General features: G+C 42.2%; 1 protein-coding gene across 3 annotated transcripts in view; it reads right to left on the bottom strand.

The window, feature by feature from the left end:
• Window positions 1-22431, bottom strand: part of LOC143296953 (adhesion G-protein coupled receptor V1-like) — a 141074-nt gene that overhangs the window by 39455 nt on the left and 79188 nt on the right. For all 3 annotated transcript variants that reach the window (XM_076609000.1, XM_076609002.1, XM_076609001.1), the window contains 13 exons: window positions 21267-21416; window positions 20489-20709; window positions 19087-19243; window positions 17920-18079; window positions 15583-15696; window positions 14913-15094; window positions 12829-13011; window positions 9717-9878; window positions 7311-7398; window positions 5600-5749; window positions 4723-4916; window positions 1577-1717; window positions 136-435 (listed from right to left, as the gene is read on the bottom strand). In XM_076609000.1, coding sequence (XP_076465115.1) covers window positions 136-435; window positions 1577-1717; window positions 4723-4916; window positions 5600-5749; window positions 7311-7398; window positions 9717-9878; window positions 12829-13011; window positions 14913-15094; window positions 15583-15696; window positions 17920-18079; window positions 19087-19243; window positions 20489-20709; window positions 21267-21416 — 2202 coding nt within the window. The remainder of the gene's footprint in view (window positions 1-135; window positions 436-1576; window positions 1718-4722; window positions 4917-5599; window positions 5750-7310; window positions 7399-9716; window positions 9879-12828; window positions 13012-14912; window positions 15095-15582; window positions 15697-17919; window positions 18080-19086; window positions 19244-20488; window positions 20710-21266; window positions 21417-22431) is intronic.

Below are 22431 nucleotides of genomic sequence, written 5' to 3' on the forward strand. Positions count from 1 at the left end.
TATTTATTTCACTTTACTTCTTGGGGTTTTTTTTGTGTGTTTTATGTGATTTTCACTCTTAGCGATAATCTTTAAAAATATATATTAAAAAAAAGACAGTAGAAAAGAAAGAAATGAAAGGGGGGAAAACCTCACTGTATCATCTTGGAGACGCAGCACCAAGTCACACAGACTAACATCGGCAAAACAAGTCGTGTTCCCTGACACTGCTTCAAGCTGATGGGTCAGCTGACCGTCTTCCTCATCGCTGCTCGTTTCGCTCATCTTGGCTTTCCAAAACACCACCACGTTTCCGTAATCGGCATTCAAACGGGTCAGCGTCAGGGTGATTGTTGGGTTAACGTCTTCGTCCGCCACAACACTCTTGGACTGTTCGTCAAATCCAATGATACCGTTGGACACGTCGTTGGCTCTGATGAAGATTTCAGCAAAGCCCTGGAGATGAAGAAAGGTCCGAAATATCTAATTAAGGTGGAAAGCAGAAATCCAATCCCCCCCAAAATCAGGGAACCTCACAAACAAAAAAGTGCAGTAACAGAGGACAGGACAGGGAAAACTCAGGAAAGCTCTAAACCTGTTCTGTTCCAGAACATTACATTTTGAAATTTCACAGTTCATACTTGGCCTGGAAAAAATCTTTCACTCAAGCAACCGTACACCCCCTCCTATCATTTCCCCTATCCCCCTAACCCCACCCCACCCTCCAAATCCCCATTGCTTGAACACTAACTGCTGAGCAGCATCCTGTAATAATATGGAGAGGCACAATCACACAAAAACTGTGATTTTTTTGTTGTTTTCCTTAAAAAAAAAATTCATTGAGAAAGCAGACTATTCAATTTTACTGATGTATTTGTATTTGTATTTCTCTTTTTATCACAACAGATTTCTCCGTGTGAAATTCGGGCTGCTCTCCCAAGGGAGAGCGCGTCGCTATACTACAACGCCACCCTTCCCCCCTGCGTGCAGTTTTATTTGTTTTTCCTATCAAAGTGGATTTTTCTACATAAGTTTGCCAGGAACAGCCCTTTTGTTGCCGTGGGTTCTTTTACGTGCACTAAATGCATGCTGCACATGGGACCTTGGTTTATCATCTCATCTGAATGACTAGCGTCCAGACCACCACTCAAGGTCTAGTGGAGGGGAAGAAAAAGATCGGTGGCTGAGCCGTGATTCAAACCAGCGTGTTCAGTTTATCTCGCTTCCTAGGCAGACGCGTCACCTCCAGGCCATCACTCCACTCTATTGTCTTGTCTAATCATGGGCATTTCCTTGCTCGACTTTATGTTCGGAGCATGTGATGGTACGTCAGGGTTAAACATGGCCTGGTGTGTTTTGTGTACATGCCTGTAGTATTGTGTCTACTGCATTTTCTTGCTCGACTTTATGTTCGGAGTATGACTTGTGATGGTTCCTCAGGGTTAAACTTGGCCTGGCGTGTTTTGTTTACATGCATGAAGTATTGTCTCAACTGCATAAGTGAATTCAAACACATGACAGAACATACAGGCAATGAATATAATTCAATCAGCAATCATACAGAAGCTTGAACCGCTGCCCCCCTTCCCCAACTCACCTTGTGACCCCCATCAGGAGTGCCCCGGGCCACTCTGGCCCCACCTGTCACCTGCGTCAGGTAGACCAACACCGATTCCTGGCGCTCCGGTACGTTGTCGTCCAGAAGATGCACATTCACCCTTTTTGCGCTTTCATCGGCCTGTTGAATTGAAGATCCAAGAGAACACCTTTTATTTGCTTGTCTGTGTAATGTCATGGTTTTTAGTATTATTCAAAGATTAAAGGTCCCATACCCTTCTATGGCAATCAAGACAGTGAATTCTGTGCTTGGGGTGAGTCCTGTCAATGTCTTCAGTGTCGGCAGATTCGTGGGGGGCCTGTTGTTTGAGGGATGTGGTGGCGGTCTCCACTCTGGGGGCTGACTGAGCCATTATTGTCGTTAGTAGGGGGCTTAGTAGGTGGTGTCCTAAGTATGTTGAATCAGAACAGGCACCATTGAACACCACCAAAGTGACTCAGCAGCAGTGCAGGGTCTCCTCTGGTGTGTGGCCTCCTGGCGACCTAACATCGATGGTTCCCTGCGGACTGCCGATGCTGGAACTGTGACGGACAAACCCGGGTGTGGCCGTGTATGGGGGAATCTAAATGAGCGGCATGGGAGTAATGCCACTGAAACGGTGCAGATGAATGGGGCAGCAAAAAAAAAAAAAAAAAAAAAAGTCAGGTATCCATTCGCACCTGGGCTGGGGGAGGAAAATCTGAGTAGAGTGTCTTTCCCCAAGGACACATCACCACGCTGAACCAGGGCCTCAAACCCTGATCACTGGTGAACACTAAATCAGGAGCCCATTGCCTGAGTCTGCCGTCCTCTTTTCAAACTACATATTCATTATCGTCCCACTGTTCCGTGGTTTCTCAGTGGCATAACCATCATGTTTCTCTTTCCAGCTTATCCCCACTCACAGCCACAAGCTCACATTTTCTTCTATTCCATCCCATCCCATGTTCCGTCTCATTCCATTCCATCCTGTCTCATTCCAACCCATTATGTCTCCTTTCATCCCATCCCATTAATAATAATATATATAATAATAATGGTATTTATATAGCACTGAATCTTGTGCTCACCTGTGCACCATTCTGTCTCATCCCATTTTATTCCGTCTCTATCCACTCCATCCCATTCTGTCCCGTTCCATTCTACCCCCTTCTGTCTCATTCAATTATTCTATTCAATCAAATCCGGTCTCATTCCATTCCATACCATTCTGTCCCATTCCATTATTCCATTCCATCCGATTCTGTCTCATTCTATTACGTCCCATTCTGTCTCATTCCATTATTCCATTCCATTCTGTCCCATCCCATTATTCCATTCCATCCCATTCTGTCTCATTTCATTCCCATTCTGTCTCATTTCATTCCCATTCTGTCTCATTCCATTCCATTTTCTGTCTCATTCCATCCCATTCCATCCCATTCTGTCTCATTCCATCCCATTCTGTCTCATTTCATTCCCATTCTGTCTCATTTCATTCCATCCCATTCTGTCTCATTCCATTCTTTCACCCCATCCCATTCCATTATTCCATTCTCTCTCATTCCATTCCATCCCATTATTCTGCTCATCCCATTCTGTCTCATTCCATTCCATTTTGTCTAATTCCATTATCCCATTCCATTATTCCACTCAATCCCATTCCATTATTCCATTCCATCTCATTCTGTCCCGCTCTTGTCCACTCCATTCTGTCCCATTCCAGTATTCCACTGCACCCAATTCTGGTCACATTCCATCCCATTCTGTCCTGATCCACTCCACCCCTTTCCATTATTCCACTCCACCCCTTTCCATTATTCCTTTCCATCCCATTCTGTCCCTTTCATTATTCCATGACATCCCATTCTATTTATTCCATCCTATTCTGTCCTCCATCTCATTCTATTCCATACTAAGCTCACAAAGACTGGTCAAACACATACACATGCGCAAACAGTGACTTTCCACCACCCCTAAACAGTCTACTCCCCTGTCCTCATCTAATAACACTTACAGCGTGGAAAATGTTTAACTAAAGAACGAACTGATTACAAACCCACACAGACTCAAGCCTACAACAGAAGACTGGTTAATAGCCCACACAGACTGGTTACAAGCCTGCAACAGGAGACTGGTTAACAGCCCACACAGACTGGATACAAGCCTGCAACAGGAGACTGGTTAATAGCCCACACAGACTGGATACAAGCCTGCAACAGGAGACTAGTTAACAGCCCACACAGACTGGTTAGAAGCCTACAACAGGAGACTGGTTAACAGCCCACACAGACTGGTTACAAGCCTGCAACAGGAGACTGGTTAATAGCTCACACAGACTGGTTACAAGCCTGCATCAGGAGACTGGTTAATAGCTCACACATGACTGGTTATAAGCCTGCAACAGGAGACTAGTTAATAGCCCACAGATTCAGGTGACAAGCCTGCAACAGGAGACTGGTTAACAGCCCACACAGACTGGTTATAAGCCTGCAACAGGAAACTGGTTAACAGCCCACACAGACTGGTTATAAGCCTGCAACAGGTGACTGGTTAATAGCCCACACAGACTCAGGTCACAAGCCTTCAACATGTGACTGGTTAATAGCCCACAGTTTCAGGTTACAAGCCTGCAACAGCAGACTGGTTAACAGCCCACAGATTCAGGTTACAAGCCTTCAACAGGAGACTAGTTAATAGCCCACACAGACTGGTTATAAGCCTGCAACAGGCGACTAGTTAACAGCCCACACAGACTGGTTATAAGCCTGCAACAGGAGACTGGTTAACAGCCCACACAGACTGGTTACCCCACCCACCACAGATTCAGGTTACAAGCCTGCATCAGGAGACTGGTTAATATCCCATACAGACTGGTTACAAGCCTACAACAGGAGACTGATTAACAGCCCACACAGACTGGTTACAAGCCTGCAACAGGAGACTGGTTAACAGCCCGCACAGACTGGTTATAAGCCTGCAACAGGAGACTGGTTAACAGCCCACACAGACTGGTTATAAGCCTGCAACAGGAGACTGGTTAACAGCCCACACAGAATGGTTACAAGCCTGCAACAGGAGACTGGTTAATAGCCCACACATGACTGGTTAAAAGCCTGCAACAGGAGACTGGTTAACAGCCCACACAGACAGATTACCCCGCCCACCTCAAAGTAGACCACGGTGTCCAACACCCTGTAGTCCTTGTCCACCTTGGCCTCGGTGTTTGGACGTCGCTGCCCCAGCGCCTGACTGATGGTGTCTCTGCTGCTGGTGTCCGTGTCCACCACAATCTCCGACGTCCACTGCTCCCCGCCCCCAACCGTGCGCACTCTCACGCTGACTCGCCCAAACAATCCGCCTGGGAGGAAACAGAGAAAAAGAGGATTTAAAAAAAAAAAAAAGTTTCGTTGTTGTTTGGAAGCAGATGTTGTGTTGCATATTATGGACTGGTAGGTAGTCTGATGTCTTCTTTAAACTGAGGCTGTGTCTGAAAAGAAATAAATGAGCAAGGCAATGCTGCATGTGTTTTTTTTTCAGTACAGGTATTTGTAAAAACTATTTTCAAAAAAAGATATATAGGGAAATAAAAAGTTCACAATTCTTTTAACATGAAATGTAAAACTCTCAAGGTATCAGCGTGAACTGGAATTGTAACAGGTATTTTTCCCCCCACATGATGACTTGTGCATCATGTACAAAAACAATAAATGAATCTGGTCTGTGGGTGAAATGAACTTATCAAGATACAATAATATACATGTCACACATTTCACTTAAGAGATGTAACAATCATTTACTGGTATGTTCCTTTTGTAGTTGTGTATTTGTGTGTGTGCCTGTTACTGTGCGTGTGTGTGTGTGTGTTTGCGTGTGCATGTGTGTGTGTTTGCGTGTGCGTGTGTGGGTGTGGGTGTGCGTGCGCATGTGCATACGCTTGTGTATGTGTGCACATCAAGGATACTGATTTCTAATTTACATGCTGACTAAAATGCCCTGTCTCTCTCTCTCATCAAGCAGAAACTGATCAAGAAGCAGACCAACCCGTTCGTCTGATTGTGAGAGGCACTTCAATGGGCCGTTCCGACTCAGTGGTGACATCTGTCTCAAACCACAGAACTCCGTATGGGTCGTTACTCTCTGCGATGGTTATCACAGCTGTTGCTGACTGTGAGTCCAGTCGAGGGCTGATGACTGAAAGACAGATAAACAATGAAACAGAATGAAGTACAAAACAATACATGTATGCATATACAATATGTAGGAGGATTCAGAATGAGTGGCATGGGAATGATGATGATGGAGTCTCCCGTCGGTCCAACGGATGAGTAGGCAGGCAGGCTTATCTGTCGGTGTGTGTCTTCATATGGGAGAAGAGGCCGGTTCTGGGTGTGCAGCACTTCCCACAGGTGTTGCAAGGGAAAATTTCTCCAGAAGTTGAGCCCTGCTTCCTTCGCTTACGCTTCTCCTTAATGGCCAGCGTTCTCTTGTTTTCAAACGTCCTTATGCCACTAGAGCACAGCATCCTCCAGTGAGAGCGGTCAAGGGCATCAGTTTCCCAGGAAGCTATGTCTGTGTTACATGGGAATAATGCCACTGAAACAGTGCACATGATTGGACAGCAAAAGAAAACAAAAGTCTCTCATGACGACAACTGACTGTCAGTCACAGGTGCTATGAAACATTGACAAATAGCTTGTGTTCAAAAATTTAAACCAAACCTTGAATTTAATGGAATTTTTTGGATAGGTTTTATGCATGTTCTCATATTTGCTTGCATGTTTACTTTGTGTACAATCACCATCCATTTCAATCTGTGCATGTGCAGTTTGCAGAATTAGAGTTTGTGTATGGAAATTATGACAATAATATTTCTGCCATGTAACTCCAACTAGAAAGAGAGTTAGCTCCACAAAATATCTGCTTGGGGTGTACGAATGAATGTCAGTTATCACAACATAAATCATAGCATAGCTTACTGTTTTTTTGTTTTTTGGTGTGTTTTTTTTCAACTCTAAACAGTAAGTCACATTTAAGCACAGCCTAGAAAATTATGGAGTCTTGGAAGTAGACTGCATTTCAAGTCATTTGCTCAAGATTTTCAAGTCGCATGACCAGGATTAATTTACTTTTACTGAGTGCTTTCTTTTTCTTGTCTTTTCTTAAACACTAACTTCAACAGTAATATTTCAACCCAAAACAGATGCAAAATACTAATGTATAGTTTTAGACAATTTGCACTTTGATTATCATTACATATTATATAAATGCCACCATTCTGATTTTTTTTCAGATAAGAGGGGAAAAAAAAAACGCTGAAAAAAACAAAAAAACACAAAGCAACAGATCATAAATGAAATCAATGGATAAACTAACAAGCAAGTATACAAATACACGCACACAAAAATAATATTTAAAAGAATAATGATGACCAATAATTGCTGTTGCTTTTGAATTTGAAAGTGAGGAGAGGAACCAGTATGAGTATCACTAGAACTCTGCAGTGAAATAGAAAAGAAAAACATTTTACAAAAAGACTGCTGGTGTTACTGCACCTCACCATAGAAGAGATTAGAGATTAACAAATTTCAATAAAATGTTAACAACAAAAATAACAATAACGATACTACCACTACAACTACTAATAATGATAATGACAGTAATAAAAGTATGATAGGAGTTTTGTTCAATAAATGATAAAAATGAAATCAACAAACAAAAGAAGAACAAACATCCAAAAGGGATGGCAACTGACTGGGTTGGGGCGGTGTAGGCAGCTTTTCCACTTTCAGCAGCTTGACGAAGAACTGCTCCGATTGTTCTGGGATGTTGTCTGGGAGAATCTGTGTACAAAAACCATATCAAGTTTTGTTCTTCATGCGATAACTTCACGCAAATGTTCAAAATTCGCAAGAGGAAAAAAGAGAGAGAGAGAAAAAAAAAAACCAGGCAAAAGGGGGAAGAAAGTTTAAATAATAGGTCTCTTTTTATTATGATTTTTTTTTCTTTATCTACTGATCTATGTTGTTTTTTCTCAAGTATTTGTGTATGTAATGCTACACTGTAATAAATCAAAGGAAAAAAAAGAGAGAGGAAAGAGAGAAAGGAAACCAGAACAAAATCTAAAACAAACAGTTCTGATACAACATAAAATGTAACACAAGAACAGGAAGATCATTACAGGATACAGTTTAACGTCTTCTCAAACACCCACACCTTTTTTCTCTAGTTTTCGATCTTCTGATGCATACGTCCCTTTGCGCTCATCACAACTGTGATCTTTTGACTTTTGGGCACTCACCCCCTCGAAACAAACTAGCAAGTGTTTCTTATGATTTCTGCTACTGTTGTTTTTGTACAATTCACTTCAGTTTAGCTTTGCATGATAAAGTGTTTCCATGGGTTAAAAAGAAAAAGAAAAAAAAAACAACATCTGTACAACCATTCAATAATGAGCCACAACCATGTCACTTAAGAAGCTGCATGTTGTTTGTTTGTTTCTTGTGACGGGCGCAATAGCCGAGTGGTTAAAGCGTTGGACTGTCAATCTGAGGGTCCCGGGTTCGAATCACGGTGACGGCGCCTGGTGGGTAAAGGGTGGAGATTTTTACGATCTCCCAGGTCAACATATGTGCAGACCTGCTAGTGCTTGAACCCCCTTCGTGTGTATATGCAAGCAGAAGATCAAATACGCACGTTAAAGATCCTGTAATCCATGTCAGCGTTCGGTGGGTTATGGAAACAAGAACATACCCAGCATGCACACCCCCGAGTATGGCTGCCTACATGGCGGGGTAAAAACGGTCATACACGTAAAAGCCCACTCGTGTGCATACGAGTGAACGCAGAAGAAGTTTGTTTCTTGTATGATGTATGCTGAATGAAAGATTTTTTTTTTCCAGTTACTCAGCCAAGAACAGAAGAGTAATGAATTTAGTTTATCTGAATGCTGGGTAAAGCATGTGTAATGAAAGTACAGTTAAGACTTCTGATAGACACGAGAGAGACTTTTTCAGACATTAAATTAATCTGAACTTTTAGTAACTTTTTAAAAAGCATCTGAAATCAACAACTGAATCTGTAGACTGGCAATAACCAGCATCTGCCTCATTAAAAGCAACTGTGACATTGCATTTTAGGATCAGTCCACAAATTTTGACAAGCCCTTGAAACTGAAAATGATTCAATAAAATTCTTCTATTTAATTTTCACCATTTTGGTTTAAACAGTAATTTTTCATCAAACATGTCACAACAGAACAATCAATAATGAATCTGACAAAAAAGCAAGAAAGTCTTATATAAAGTCCTGCCACAATGTATGAATATACAAAATATATGCACACTCTAAATATGTGGTACGTCTTTCTTGAGAAGCAAGATACTGAAAATCTTTTTTTTCAAAAATAAGAGAGAGAGAGAGAGAGAGAGAGAGAGAGAGAGAGAGAGAACTGACAGTAATGGAGATACTGACATACACTGATGGAAATGTTGACAAAAGACTGACAGTTATGGAGGTGTTGACCAAAAAAAAAAACTGACCATGATGAAGATATTAACAAAAGGCTAAAAGGCTGACCTTGGAGAGGCGGACAAAAGACTGTGATGAAGACACTGACAAAAGACTGACCATTATGGAAATGGTGACAAAAAACTAACTGTGATGGAACTGCTGACAAAGACTGACCATGATGTACATGTTGATGAAAGACTGACTATGTAGGCCTCCTTCAGTCATGGCTGACCATGGATAGAGTATATCTGACCTAATGTCTAATTGGGCTGTCTGCTTGGACCAAGCAGCGTCGCCTGTGACTAGAGACCGACGAGAGAGAGACAGTCTCTGTCGCAGCGGTCACATGTGTAAGCTGATGCTGGTCTGTTGGCTGCCGTCCCTTTTCTGCGAGCTCGCTTTTCTGCTGCAGCAGCTGACAGTTTGTCCTCACCAATCCGTAGCTGATTCTTGAGAGTGCTTCTCCATCTGTTGCAGTCATCTGCAAGGTCCTCCCAGGACTCAGTGTTGATCTCAAGCGTCTTTATGTCACGTTTGCAAACGCCTTTGTATCTGAGCTGTGGGCGGCCGATGCTTCTCTGCCCCATGGCGAGCTCTCCACTGACTATGATGGACATGTTAACAAAAGACATGCAAGAAACAAACTGACCGTGACAAAAATGTTGACCAGAGCCTGGTTGGGCGACATGGTAACCTCATTGTTCTGGATGACCTGGTAGTCATAGGAGCCACGCGCCGTGAGGTCCTCTGTGCTGTACATCACTGTTATCCTCCCGCTGACCCCGTACACTCGGCACATGCTCACCTCCACCTGAGATGACAGCGAATACAACAGGCTGTTTGTAGTCAATACTCCTATACAGTGGTTCTGGCCAGTCTTTGATTTATCGTAGCCAATTTTGTGCTTTTGGAAGTTTCAGTTCCTGTACAGCTGTTCCAGCCAGTTGTGGTGGTTTTGCCAATTTCAGTTGCATTAGCCAATTTTGGTGCTCTTTTGTTTTAATTTGATTTTTTTTTTTTTAGCCAGTTTTTGCTCCCTTCTCTGATTTTGTGCTCTTTCAGGTTTTAATTCTTACAAAGTTGTTCTGGCCATGTGTGTGTATGTGCGTGTGTATGTGTGCATGCACATGAGTATGCGTCTGTGCACACAAGCATGCATGCACACATGCGCATGTTAATGCATGTGTGTGTGTGTGTGTGTGTGTGCACATTTTTTTTAAAGTTTAGATAATTTCTGCACACTATTCTCAGCAATTTTTGTGCATTTTGAAGTTTCAATTCCTGCATAAAATCATCCAATTTTGTGCTCTTTAATCTTTTCATTTCGGAGTAATTCTGGTAAATTTTAGCTCTTTGAAGTTTTTGTTCCTGTGTAGTTGTTTTAGTTGTTTTTCTTTTACCCAACCGTCTGGACAAATGCCTTTATCAAAAAGATTTCAAACATGTTGAGGAAACCACAAATATTGAGAACAATTCATGGGTGATAAATATCCTTTCACAACAGGACTTCAACAGGCTGATCTCCCCTTACAAATAGTGTGTGTGCTCACCATTGTCACCAATTTATATCATTTTTAATCTGTATTTTGAAATGGCATAATAGGGAAGTGGTCTATATACACGATCAGTATGACACTCACATCTTAACAACAACAAAACACATCTGGATCTTCTTCCATACATTTTACAAGCTCATTTAATTGAGAATCTACCTTGTCCTATGTAAAAAGAAGGCACTGCAATATTCATTTACTTCACCCTTTCAATCCTGGGGAGTTTCCAGCCTGCCAAGGCTTTCATGCCATATGAACGCAGAAAAAACGCAGAAAATATACAGGTCTGTAGAAATAAGTTCCCTTTCTTTACAGTTTATCCATATGCAGGAACATGAAAACTGTATACTTTTCTATTCCCAAATTTGACACATTTGTTTGGCCAAACAATTAGATACATCTAGAAAGCAGGCAAATGTGCACATTTTGCATATACGCACACCATACAGATTATATACATACACACAAACACACTCCCAACTTTGCATGCAACGAACACTGTGTTATACAGAGAGACTGGAAGATACCCATTACATATCAGATCATATGCTAAATGTGTTAAATATTGGTTAAAACTGATAAGTGTTCCCGCATTTAGACTTTGTAAACAAGCGTATGTTATGTTATTAACTGAACACAAGAGAGAGATGGAAAATTGGGTATATTTGGTTAAGAAAACATTAACAGTACATGGATTTGGAATCGTGTGGATGTGTCAGGGAGTTGGATGTGAAAAAGGATTTATTTCTGAATTCAAAGATAGACTTATAGCTTCATATAAGGAAGACTGGCATTATGAAATGGAAACAAATGAAAAATACAGTTGGTTCTATCAGTTTAAAATAGTTTTTGGAATAGAAAAATATATCACAGTTGTAACCAACAAGTGGCATAGAATCAGTTTAGCCAGGTTTAGGTTGAGATCTTTTGGATTATATGCTCAAAGTATTGGTTTGAAATCAACACATCCATACTCTCCCCTTGTCCGATGTGCGGTTTTATAAAGGAGGATGAGTTACATTTCTTGTTTCATTGCAAAGCGTACGCTAATACTCATGAAAAATGTACTGTCTTTAAAACAAGTTCTGCAAAGAACGAAGATCTGTTCAGTGTACTTAACGTACATCAGGAAAATTCAATCCAGTTTCTTGCAAAGTATATTGCCGAAGCATATAATCTTCGAAGAAAAAACATCACTCACTGTTGTTCTTTAAGAAATTGACTTTGTAAACTGGATGGTCGAAATTATGCAGATTCCTTATCAATGGATTTTCAAAAATTGTATGTTTTGAATAGTCGTTTCATCTTTTCTGTTAGAACTATTTTGTTGTTGTTTTGATTGTACCCCCATGTCATTAGGGCTGATAAGCTATTGACATTAAAAGAATTCGGAGTTCAGAGTTCTCTCTCACCAACAAATCACACAAACTACACACACACACACACACACACACACAACACGCACACACACACTCATACACACACACACACACACACACACACACACCCCTACAAATCACACAGACTACACACACACACAGACACACACACACGCACGCACACGAACACGCACACACACGCTCATACGCACACACACACACACCCCTACAAATCACACAGACTACACACACACACACACACACACACACACACACGCATGCACACGAACACGCACACACACACACTCATACACACACACACACACACACCCCTACAAATCACACAGACTACACACACACCCCCCCCCCCTACAAATCACACAGACTACACACACACACACACACACACACACACACACACACCTACAAATCACACAGACTACACACACACACCCCCCCCCCTACAAATCACACAGACTACACACACACACACACACACACACACACACACACACCTACAAATCACACAGACTACACACACACACACACACACACCCCCCTACAAATCACACAGACTACACACACACACACACCCACTCCCCTACAAATCACACAGACTACACACACACACACACCCCTACAAATCACACACACACACACACACACACACACACACACACACACACACACACACACACCCCTACAAATCACACACACACACACCCCCTACAAATCACACACACTACACACACACACACACACACACACACACACACCCCTACAAATCACACACACACACACAAACTACCCACCATCCATACTCTCTCACCTGCCCAGCCACCTCTGACACCCTAAGCTTCAAAGAAGCAGGCATGAAGCGGACAACGCCTGCCGGATCAAGCGTGACCTGGATGTTCTGTGACGCAAGCCGCGCCCCACCGCTCACGGACGTTTCAGGTGCTTGGGGCAAGCGCACCAGGAATATCTCTGCCTGACCGATCCTTGCAGTCACCTGTGACCAAGCAAGAAGAGACTCAAGTTTGTTCTTGCACTGACGGGCGCAACAGCCAAGTCGTTAAAGTGTTAGACTTTCAATCTGAGGGTCCCGGGTTCGAATCTCGGTAACAGCGCCTGGTGGGTAAAAGGGTGGAGATTTTTCCGATCTCCCAGGTCAAAATGTGTGCAGACCTCTTTGTGCCTGAACCCCCTTTGTGTGTATACAGCAAGCAAAAGATCAAACACGCACATTAAAGATCCTGTAATCCATGTCCATGTTTGGTGGGTTATGGAAACACGAACATACCCAGCATGCACACCCCCAAAAACGGAGTATGGCTTCCTTCATGGTGGGGTAAAAATAGTTTCACACATAAAAGCCCACTTGTGTACATACAAGTGAACGTGGGAGTTGCAGCGCACGAATGCAGAAGAAGAAGAAGAACAAGTTCTTGTACTGATTTATACTTTATGTCAAATAGGTAGGGGGGTGGGGATGGGGTTTCCCCCACGTTTCCAATCAAAAACAGTCAAAAACTTTAACATTTCTATCAGTTCAACATCTATCAGACTCCATCTTTCTTTTTTTTTCTTTTGAGCAGCAGCCATATTTTCTTTCCCTTTCATCCACTCAGAAGCAGTCATAAACTGAATTCACATCTGCATCACTGAGTTGGGAAACCTTCTGCTGTATGTGTCTAGAATCAGTTCAGTTCAGTTCAGTTACGGTATTGAAGGAGGCATCACTGCATTTGGACAAATGCATAAAGGCTGCACCACATCTCCTAAGCAGAAGCCTGACCAGCAGCATAACCCAATGCGCTTAGTCAGGCCTTGAGGACAGAAAAAAAGTCAATAAATGAATAATAGAAAAACAAAATAAATATACTGCTAATAATAATAAGAAATGAATAATAAACACACACACGTACACACACACACACACACACACACAAAGACCCACAGCCTATCCAACCTAAGACTTTCCTATGCCACTTTTTGCATATGAAGGTGGTGCGAAACCACTGAAATAAACAAGTAAGTTCAACTTTTGATTCTGAGTTTGAGAGGGTTTATCATATATGTGTCAAGAAAAAACCTGTACCAATGAATGAATTTATGTGCACACACGTACACATACGCAAGTGTGTGTGTGTGTGTGTATGTGTGTGTGTGTGTGTGTACAAACGCAAGATGGCATGCATACAAACATGTATATGCATGGATGTATCCAAACATCCGCATACAGTCTAGGTTTATGTTTGTGCAATAGAACAGTTAGTTTCAGAGAATCTGGTGATCCCTTTGTGTCATACAATGATTCAAGAACTGTGTGCAACATACAAATGCTTTACTGCCAACATAACTTTTCTGTCTGTGTCTACGTTTGATTACAGAATGGTTTTGTATGCCTATCTTCTTGATTATTGCAAGCATATGACTGATTATTGTATCTGTGGTTTATTTATGAATTTCACAACCACCGTGATTACTGCATGTGTATGACTGTGATTTCTATATGCGTGGTTCACTTAAACATTTAAGCACGTTATACCTTTTTATGTACACAAACTGAATGACTGTGACAGTTGTTGCACTCTGAATGTAATAGTATCTTACCCACATGTTTTTCTTTTTACATAATAATTGATGTGTACATGGTGATAAGTGAAGGGTGTGTCAGTTTTGTTTTTTGTTGTTGTTTTTTTTGCTGACGGGCATTTTATTTTAAGTGAGCCTAAAGAAAATTTTCTGTTTTTGGTTGAAGCAGATAATAAAGTATTTTGAATTGAACTGAATTGAATTGTTGTTTAGCGTTTGTGTGTTTCACATCACAATCACATCACAAATCAATGTCCTTTATAGGAGAGACAATAAAGTATTCAGTGTTTCTGTCACCAACTCCAAAACCTCTACCTGCACGGTGAAGTTCTTGCTCTCCGCTCCATGTGGGAGGCGCACAGTGCCAGAGGCAGGGCTGAAGTAACCGTTGGTGACCCCAGTCGGCAGGCTGACCTCTGGCTGTCCAGTGGCCCAGTACACGGTGACCGAGCCGTACACACCATTACGTACCACTGTCAGTGTGGCTGTCTCTTCCACTGCATAGCAAAACAACAACAATCTATGAGGCTTTATATTCCCCATGAATTTCTCTTATTGGAGATAATAACGTAGTCTGTATTAGCAGAGTCAACTTTATTATTCCCCATGAATTTATCTTACTGGAGATTATAACGTAGCCTGTATTAGCAGAGTCTGGAATAATCCTGAATAACAAGCTTTGTGAATAAACTTGCGTTTGTATCCTGGATTCTTCAGTTGATGATCAATTGGCCAATGAAACTGTTTGGCTCAGAGTTGACCCAGACCTCAGAGTAATGTTCATCTTGACTGGTTGAACTTGTCACAGCTTCAAACTTCACATGACAAAAAAAATGACATCAGAACGTAAGCCTCTACCTCAACCTTTTTCGCATGGATCTGCAGAAGATCTTTGGTGCTTTAAACCTCTGCAATAAAAAAAAAACAACTCATGCTTTCTTTCACTCTTAACTTTCAAACAAACATCCACACCCTCAATATTCACCATCGTTAACGTTGACAACACTTCGCAGGAAGCTGACTTCACTGTTGGCAGCAAGGGGAGGAACTGCGACACGGGCTTCTGTCTCCCTTGCCTTCAGCTGCGGAGGCTGCGTCACTGTCACAGTCATCAGACATTCAGTCAGTCAGACAGACAAAGAGAGACTGAGAAAAACAGGAAATGGAGCTGCAATCTAGTTGACTCACTTGTGTAAACAAAGTGAGTCTATGTTTTAACCCGGTGTTCGGTTGTCTGTGTGTGTGTGTGTGTGTGTGTGTGTGTGTGTTCGTGTGTCTGTGTGTCTGTGTGTCCATGGTAAACGTTAACATTGACATTTTCTCTGCAAATACTTTGTCAGTTGACACCAAATTTGGCAAAAAAATAGGAAAAATTCAGTTCTTTCCAGTCATCTTGTTTAAAACAATATTGCACCTATGGGATGGGCACAAAAAAATAAAAAAGAAAAAAAAGAAGCCTAATTATATGCAAACTGCATTTACTGTTATATTTATATTTTTGTATTCTCTGAACTTGGCACTTTGACCTCTTATTCTGACACAACAACAAGAGGAGTCATTATTATCATTTTTTGTTCAAACAGGAACTTCTTTTGCTAAGCTTGGAATTTTTATTTATTTTGCAAACGTTTTGGTGCAGATGGTAAAGAAGGGAAATTACGCCTCTGTAATTAATGCTAGGGGACTTAATTTATCACAAGTGAGTCTTGAAGGCCTTGCCTCTCTTGTTTTGTTTTTGTTTTTAAACAGTTAATTATGAAGCTTATCCAGCACACAAAATTGTAGCAACTCTAAAAATGACTCTGGCACCATGGTCGAGGAATGTAAACTGTCTTCCCTTCAGTGATTTTCTGACTTAAAATGAATACACAACAGTCACAGTTCATCTTTACTATTCATTCTGTGCCAAAACGACTCTCAGACATCTCATAGATCCCCGAGGGAAATAACCCAACACCTTCCCAGGCTAAGTGGCTCCCTCTTTGTCTCTGCCTCCTTGTTCTCTCCTTGCATGCAGTTAAACCATTTATTTCATTTCCACCCTGACTCTTTGTGTGAAGACCTGTCTGCCTATAACTGAATAAAATGAAATGTATTAAGTCCAACTAGTGTTTGCTCCGTATATGATGAACGAACCCTGAAACAGCACGACATCATTACAAATAGTTACAGCTGGGGATGAAAAGTATGACAATAACGACAGCAAACGTTTTACCCTTTACAGACTTCCACTTCTCTGAGACTACACTTCTTTTGTTTGCTCACTGTTAGCGAACATATTTCAACTGATGATCATCTGGCCATAATCCTGAGAACAAAAACAACTACAGCCATTCTGGAAAATGCGCCCCCAATGGCTTAAATGTCGATTTAAAATGTGCAGATGCACGCATCCATAAACACACACACAAACCTAAAACACACAATCCATTCAAAATCAGATGCTTTCACTAATTACAGCACTCCCTCTACAGGTACACAAAATTCAAAGCACACAAGATGAGCGCAGTACAGAAATGTTTGATCATCATCATCATCATCATTATTGACTCATCACTGATTTTTATCACTATCATTGCCAATATTATTATCATTCTTATTGACACATCACTGGTAAGTGTTACTACATTATCTTTTTTTTGTTGTTGTCATAAATCACGCTCATGCCCCACTGATCTTATTCCACCAAGATTCAGCAGTCAAGGAGGTTAACTCTCACTGCTCACCTCCACTGCCCTCATACTCCACTACTAATGAAGGGGGTTAACTCTCACTGCTCACCTCCACTGCCCTCATAATCCACTGCCAATGAAGGGGGTTAACTCTTACTGCTCACCTCCACTGCCCTCATACTCCACTGCCAATGAAGGGGGTTAACTCTTACTGCTCACCTCCACTGCCCTCATAATCCACTGCCAATGAAGGGGGTTAATGCTTACTGCTCACCTCCACTGCCCTCATAATCCACTGCCAATGAAGGGGGTTAATTCTTACTGCTCACCTCCAACTTCCTCATACTCCACTGCCAACCAAGGGGGTTAACTCTCACTACTCTCATCCACTGTTCTCATATTGCACTGCCAATCAAGGGGGTTAACTCTCACTGCTCTCATCCACTGTTCTTATACTGCACTGCCAATCAAGGGGTGTGAACTCTCACTGCTCACATCTACCATTCCCATATTGCACTGACGGTCAAGGGTGTTAACTCTCCACTGTTCTGATACTGCACTGCTAATCAAGGGGTGTTAACTCTTGACTGTTCACCTCCACCGCCCTCATACTGTACAGCCAATCAAGGGGGTTAACTCTCACTGCTCACCTCCACTGCCCACATACTGCACTGACAGCAGGGACACGGTGAACGTGGAATCCACCCTCAGGAAGCCCTCGGAGATGGGAACAGAGGCCACCGCACTGCCTTGACCTTCCTCAAAGGTCACACTTCCTGTTCTCGACAGCAGCGTTATCCCCGAGGAGGGCTGTGGATGGAGAGGATTGATGAATTAATTTGCGCATCAGTGACGGTGTCTAACTGGACAACCTGATGGGTTCATTTAAGGTATCTGGCTTTGTGTGCACAGTAGGATATGATGTATACATTATGTGGGTGGATGGTTAGATGTGTGTATGCGTGTCTGTGTATGTATGTGTGTGTGTGTGTGTAAGTGTGTGTGTGTGAGGGGGGTGGGGGTGGTGGGGTGGGGGGAGTGGGGGGGTGTATGAGTGTGTATGTACATGCATGTTTATGTGTGTGTGTGTGTGTGTGTAAGTGTGTGTGGTGTGTGTGTGTGTAAGTGTGTGTGGTGTGTGTGTGTGTAAGTGTGTGTGGTGTGTGTGTGTGTGTGTGGTGTGTGTGTGTGTAAGTGTGTGTGGTGTGTGTGTGGGGGGGGCGGGGGGTATGCGTGTGTGTGTAAACATGTATGAGTGTGTATGTACATGCATATGTATGTATGTGTGTGTGTGTGTGTGTGTGTGTGTGTGTGTGTCTGTCTCTGTGTGTGTGTATGTATATGTGTATGTGTATGAGTGTGTGTGTGAACAAGCATTCCTTTCAAAATCTCCTAAGTAAAAGCCCTGAAGAAAGAGAATAAAAATAAAACCACTGCAGATACAGATACATGAGGGAAAAAAAAAAGGCAGATACCTGACTAGCAACATAACCCAATACACTTAGACAGGCCTCGAGTGCATGCATATGTATATCTGTGTACCTATCAGAGTGTACTACATTACAGAATTTCACCCGAGGACAACACTTACGTTGCCAGGGGTTCTTTTCCAGTGCACTAAGTGTATGTCGCACAGCACACTTCAGTTTATCATCTAATCCAAATGACTAGACACTCAGTCTGATTTTCAAATCAAACTTGAGAGAAAAGGCAAGACCAGGACTCAAAATCAGACCCTCAAGAACACTGTACTTGCAGATAAGTTTCTTAACCAACAAAAGCAAAAAAAAAAACAAAAAAAAACCCAGCATACACACCTCATCATAGGATGCATCGTAGGTGAGGGCAACTCTGCCAAACGTCCCATCGTAGCGAGAAAAATTCAGCTTCAGACTGCGAGAGAAGTCGGCTTCCACAACCACTTCCTGATTTGCTGACACAATGCCGATCAGGCCGTGAGGATTGTCATTGTACCTGCAACATTCAGTTTCAGTTTCAGTAGCTCAAGGAGGCGTCACTGCGTTTGGACAAATCCATAATATGCTACACCACATCTGCCAAGCAGATGCCTGACCAGCAGCATAACCCAACGCGCTTAGTCAGGCCTTGAGAAAAAAATAAAATAAAAAAATAACATTCACAAACACATAAACCTGCGCAGACGTATATGGGCACACATGCATACAACCATGTACACAAGCATGTCCAGACACAAGAATCTTAAAGAAGCATGCAAACACACACATAAGCTTACACCTGTACACACATACATAGAAAGAAGAATGAACATTCCCACTTGTTCCAAATGAATAATCATATAGACTCGCACTGCATGTAAACACACACATGAACCAAAAAAACAACAACAAAAAAACAAGAGAAAAAGGCCAAATATATAATCCATTATTTCCTGGTTATAGCTCTTTTTTCCTCCTATACTGGTGTTAAACAATTCATAAACAAGTGTATCTTTGAGAGCTGACCATTTACAGATTGGACTTGCTTGTCACACCACGCATAAAATTCAGAGGCAAAAATGAAAAGAAAAAAACAAATATATCTATGGTCAATAATATCGTACTTTCCTGAAGATGGCCTGTTATCTTCATTGTAGGTTTTCATATATCTATCTTCATAGTAAAGCTACTTTTTGATACCTTCCGCCTTGCTTCTTTCACAAGCTTTGTGAGGAGGAGGTGTACTTTTTTGAATGTCCTGTCACACATATCAGTGACTGAAGACATTTTGTTAGAGTATCAATGTATACATTTGAGTATTATCATTCAGAAGAGGAAGGGGAGGGGGGAAGAATGATGATTTGGGGGAAACTGGGTATATGGGGATAGGGGGGTGAAACTTGAAACAAACATCTAAAAACAATTACAGAAAATTGCTTAATGGACTTCGTAAAAGAGAAGTCATTAATCTAACGGGTGAAACAACTGAAAATGAACGCTATCAAGGCTTTGACACTTTCTCAGTATCAGTATCAGTAGCTCAAGGAGGCGTCACTGTGTTCGGACAATTCCATATACACTACACCACATCTACCAAGCAGATGCCTGACCAGCAGTGCAACCCTAACACGCTTAGTCAGGCCTTGAGAGACTCTCTCAGGCAAAGAAGGACTGTTCAGATCCAGTTTCAAAGACTGCAGACTGACCTACTTACATGCTGCACCAGATCAGCTGGAAAAAAACATCATCATCATCATCTTACGTTATGCGGAACTTGGACAGGCTGGCCCCTTCGTTCAGGTCAGCACCGCCCTCCACACCAGTTATCTGCAGAATGAATTCCTCTGTCAGTTCCGGCACGTCATCCGGCAGGATCTGCAGAATGATCTGCCCCTGCCGCACGCTGTCCGCAAGCAGCAGCGTTCCATTCTGGGGACTGACATCGCGGACAGGACCGACGGGGCCGCGTACCTCCCAGTGGATCTGTTGACAGGGGTGTCTGCTGTCAGCAATGCTGTTAGCTCCGACAGAAAGTTTCGTTGTGTGTGTGTGTGTGTGTGTGTGTGTGTGTCTGTCAGAATGCTTATGCCTTAGGTCCTCAAGAAGAAAAGTTCTCAGCATTCTCAAAATATCACTTTTCTCTGCCAATCTCTTGATTTCACTTTTACTGCCTCACACTCACGCACACACTGGTATTTTGCAGGTTCTCTCTCTCACACACACACTCTCTTTCACACACACACACTCACACAAACATCCACACACACATATACACACAAACACATACACACTCACTCTCTCACACACACACACTCACACATACACTCTCATACTCACTCACTCATTTACACACACACACACTCACACATACATTTACACACACGCACACGCACACACACACACACACTCACTCACACACACATACACACACACACGCACACACACACTCACTCACTCACACACACACTCACACACACACAAACACACACACATAAACACACGCACACACACAGAGGTTCACCCTATGACAGGTGTCATACCTGAAGTGCGCCTTCACTGCCTGTGCCTGTCTGACGCTTGACGGGAAAACGCAGCTCCTGCGGTTCGGATCCCGGCTCCTGCAGTTCCCGCAGGACCAGTGCCACATCCGTGAATTCTATGATTCCGTTTGGATCCCCATACTTCTGCACCTGTAAGAATTAAAGAGAGAAAAATGTAATCCTTTTACTCCCATTGTGGCAAGGAGGATAGACATCGGCAACATACGCATTTCTTACGTTTCATGAAACATTTTGAGCCAACTGTGTACACACACACACACACACACACACATCCTAACACACTAACACACACACACGCACACTAACACACACACACACATGCAAACAAAACACACACACAATCAAAACACTTACTTTTGCACCCACAAGCACACAATAATATCCATTCAAAGACACTTTTTGTGCACATGAACATATGTGTGCTCATGCAAATATAATAATAATAATAATAATAATAATGATAATGATGATGATAATGATGATGATGACAACAATAATAATAATGATAATGATAATGAAGTGCTCTTCTTCCTCTGAAAACGGAATATGACTGCCTACATGGTGGCGATAAAACCAGTCATACCTGCAAAAGGCCACTCATGTATACTACTGAACATGGGAGTTTCAACCCATGAACGACAAAACAAGAAGTACTCTTCTTTAGCGCCGTTCCCTCACAGAGAGATCCAGGGCACTTCACAAAACAGCACATTACAAGAAAGCAACAACAATAATCAAGAAGATTGAAAAAAAAAAAAACCACCACTCACAGCGCTCCACAAATTACATGTCACAAAAGAGAAGCAACAATGATCAAGAAAAAGAATCATGCTTGAAGAAACAATCACCATCCTCACAACATGAACAGCACACACACATGCACACACACACACACACACACACACACACACACACAGAGCACACCTTCATCACACATACGCTCAACACTGGAAAGAGTAGTTCATTCCTCATACGACAGCACATTAGACTAAACTGTCACTCATATGCAAGACAAATGTCGTTTTGAGCTGGGACTGGAAAGGGTCCAGGGAAGGGGCTTTTCACGGGTCAGCAGGCAGTGAGTTCCAGACAGTTAGGTCTGAGAAACTAAATTATCAAAAAAAAAAATTATCACAATCAAACA

Source organism: Babylonia areolata, chromosome 22, assembly GCF_041734735.1.
Source record: "Babylonia areolata isolate BAREFJ2019XMU chromosome 22, ASM4173473v1, whole genome shotgun sequence".
Taxonomy (NCBI): Eukaryota; Metazoa; Mollusca; class Gastropoda; order Neogastropoda; family Buccinidae; genus Babylonia; species Babylonia areolata.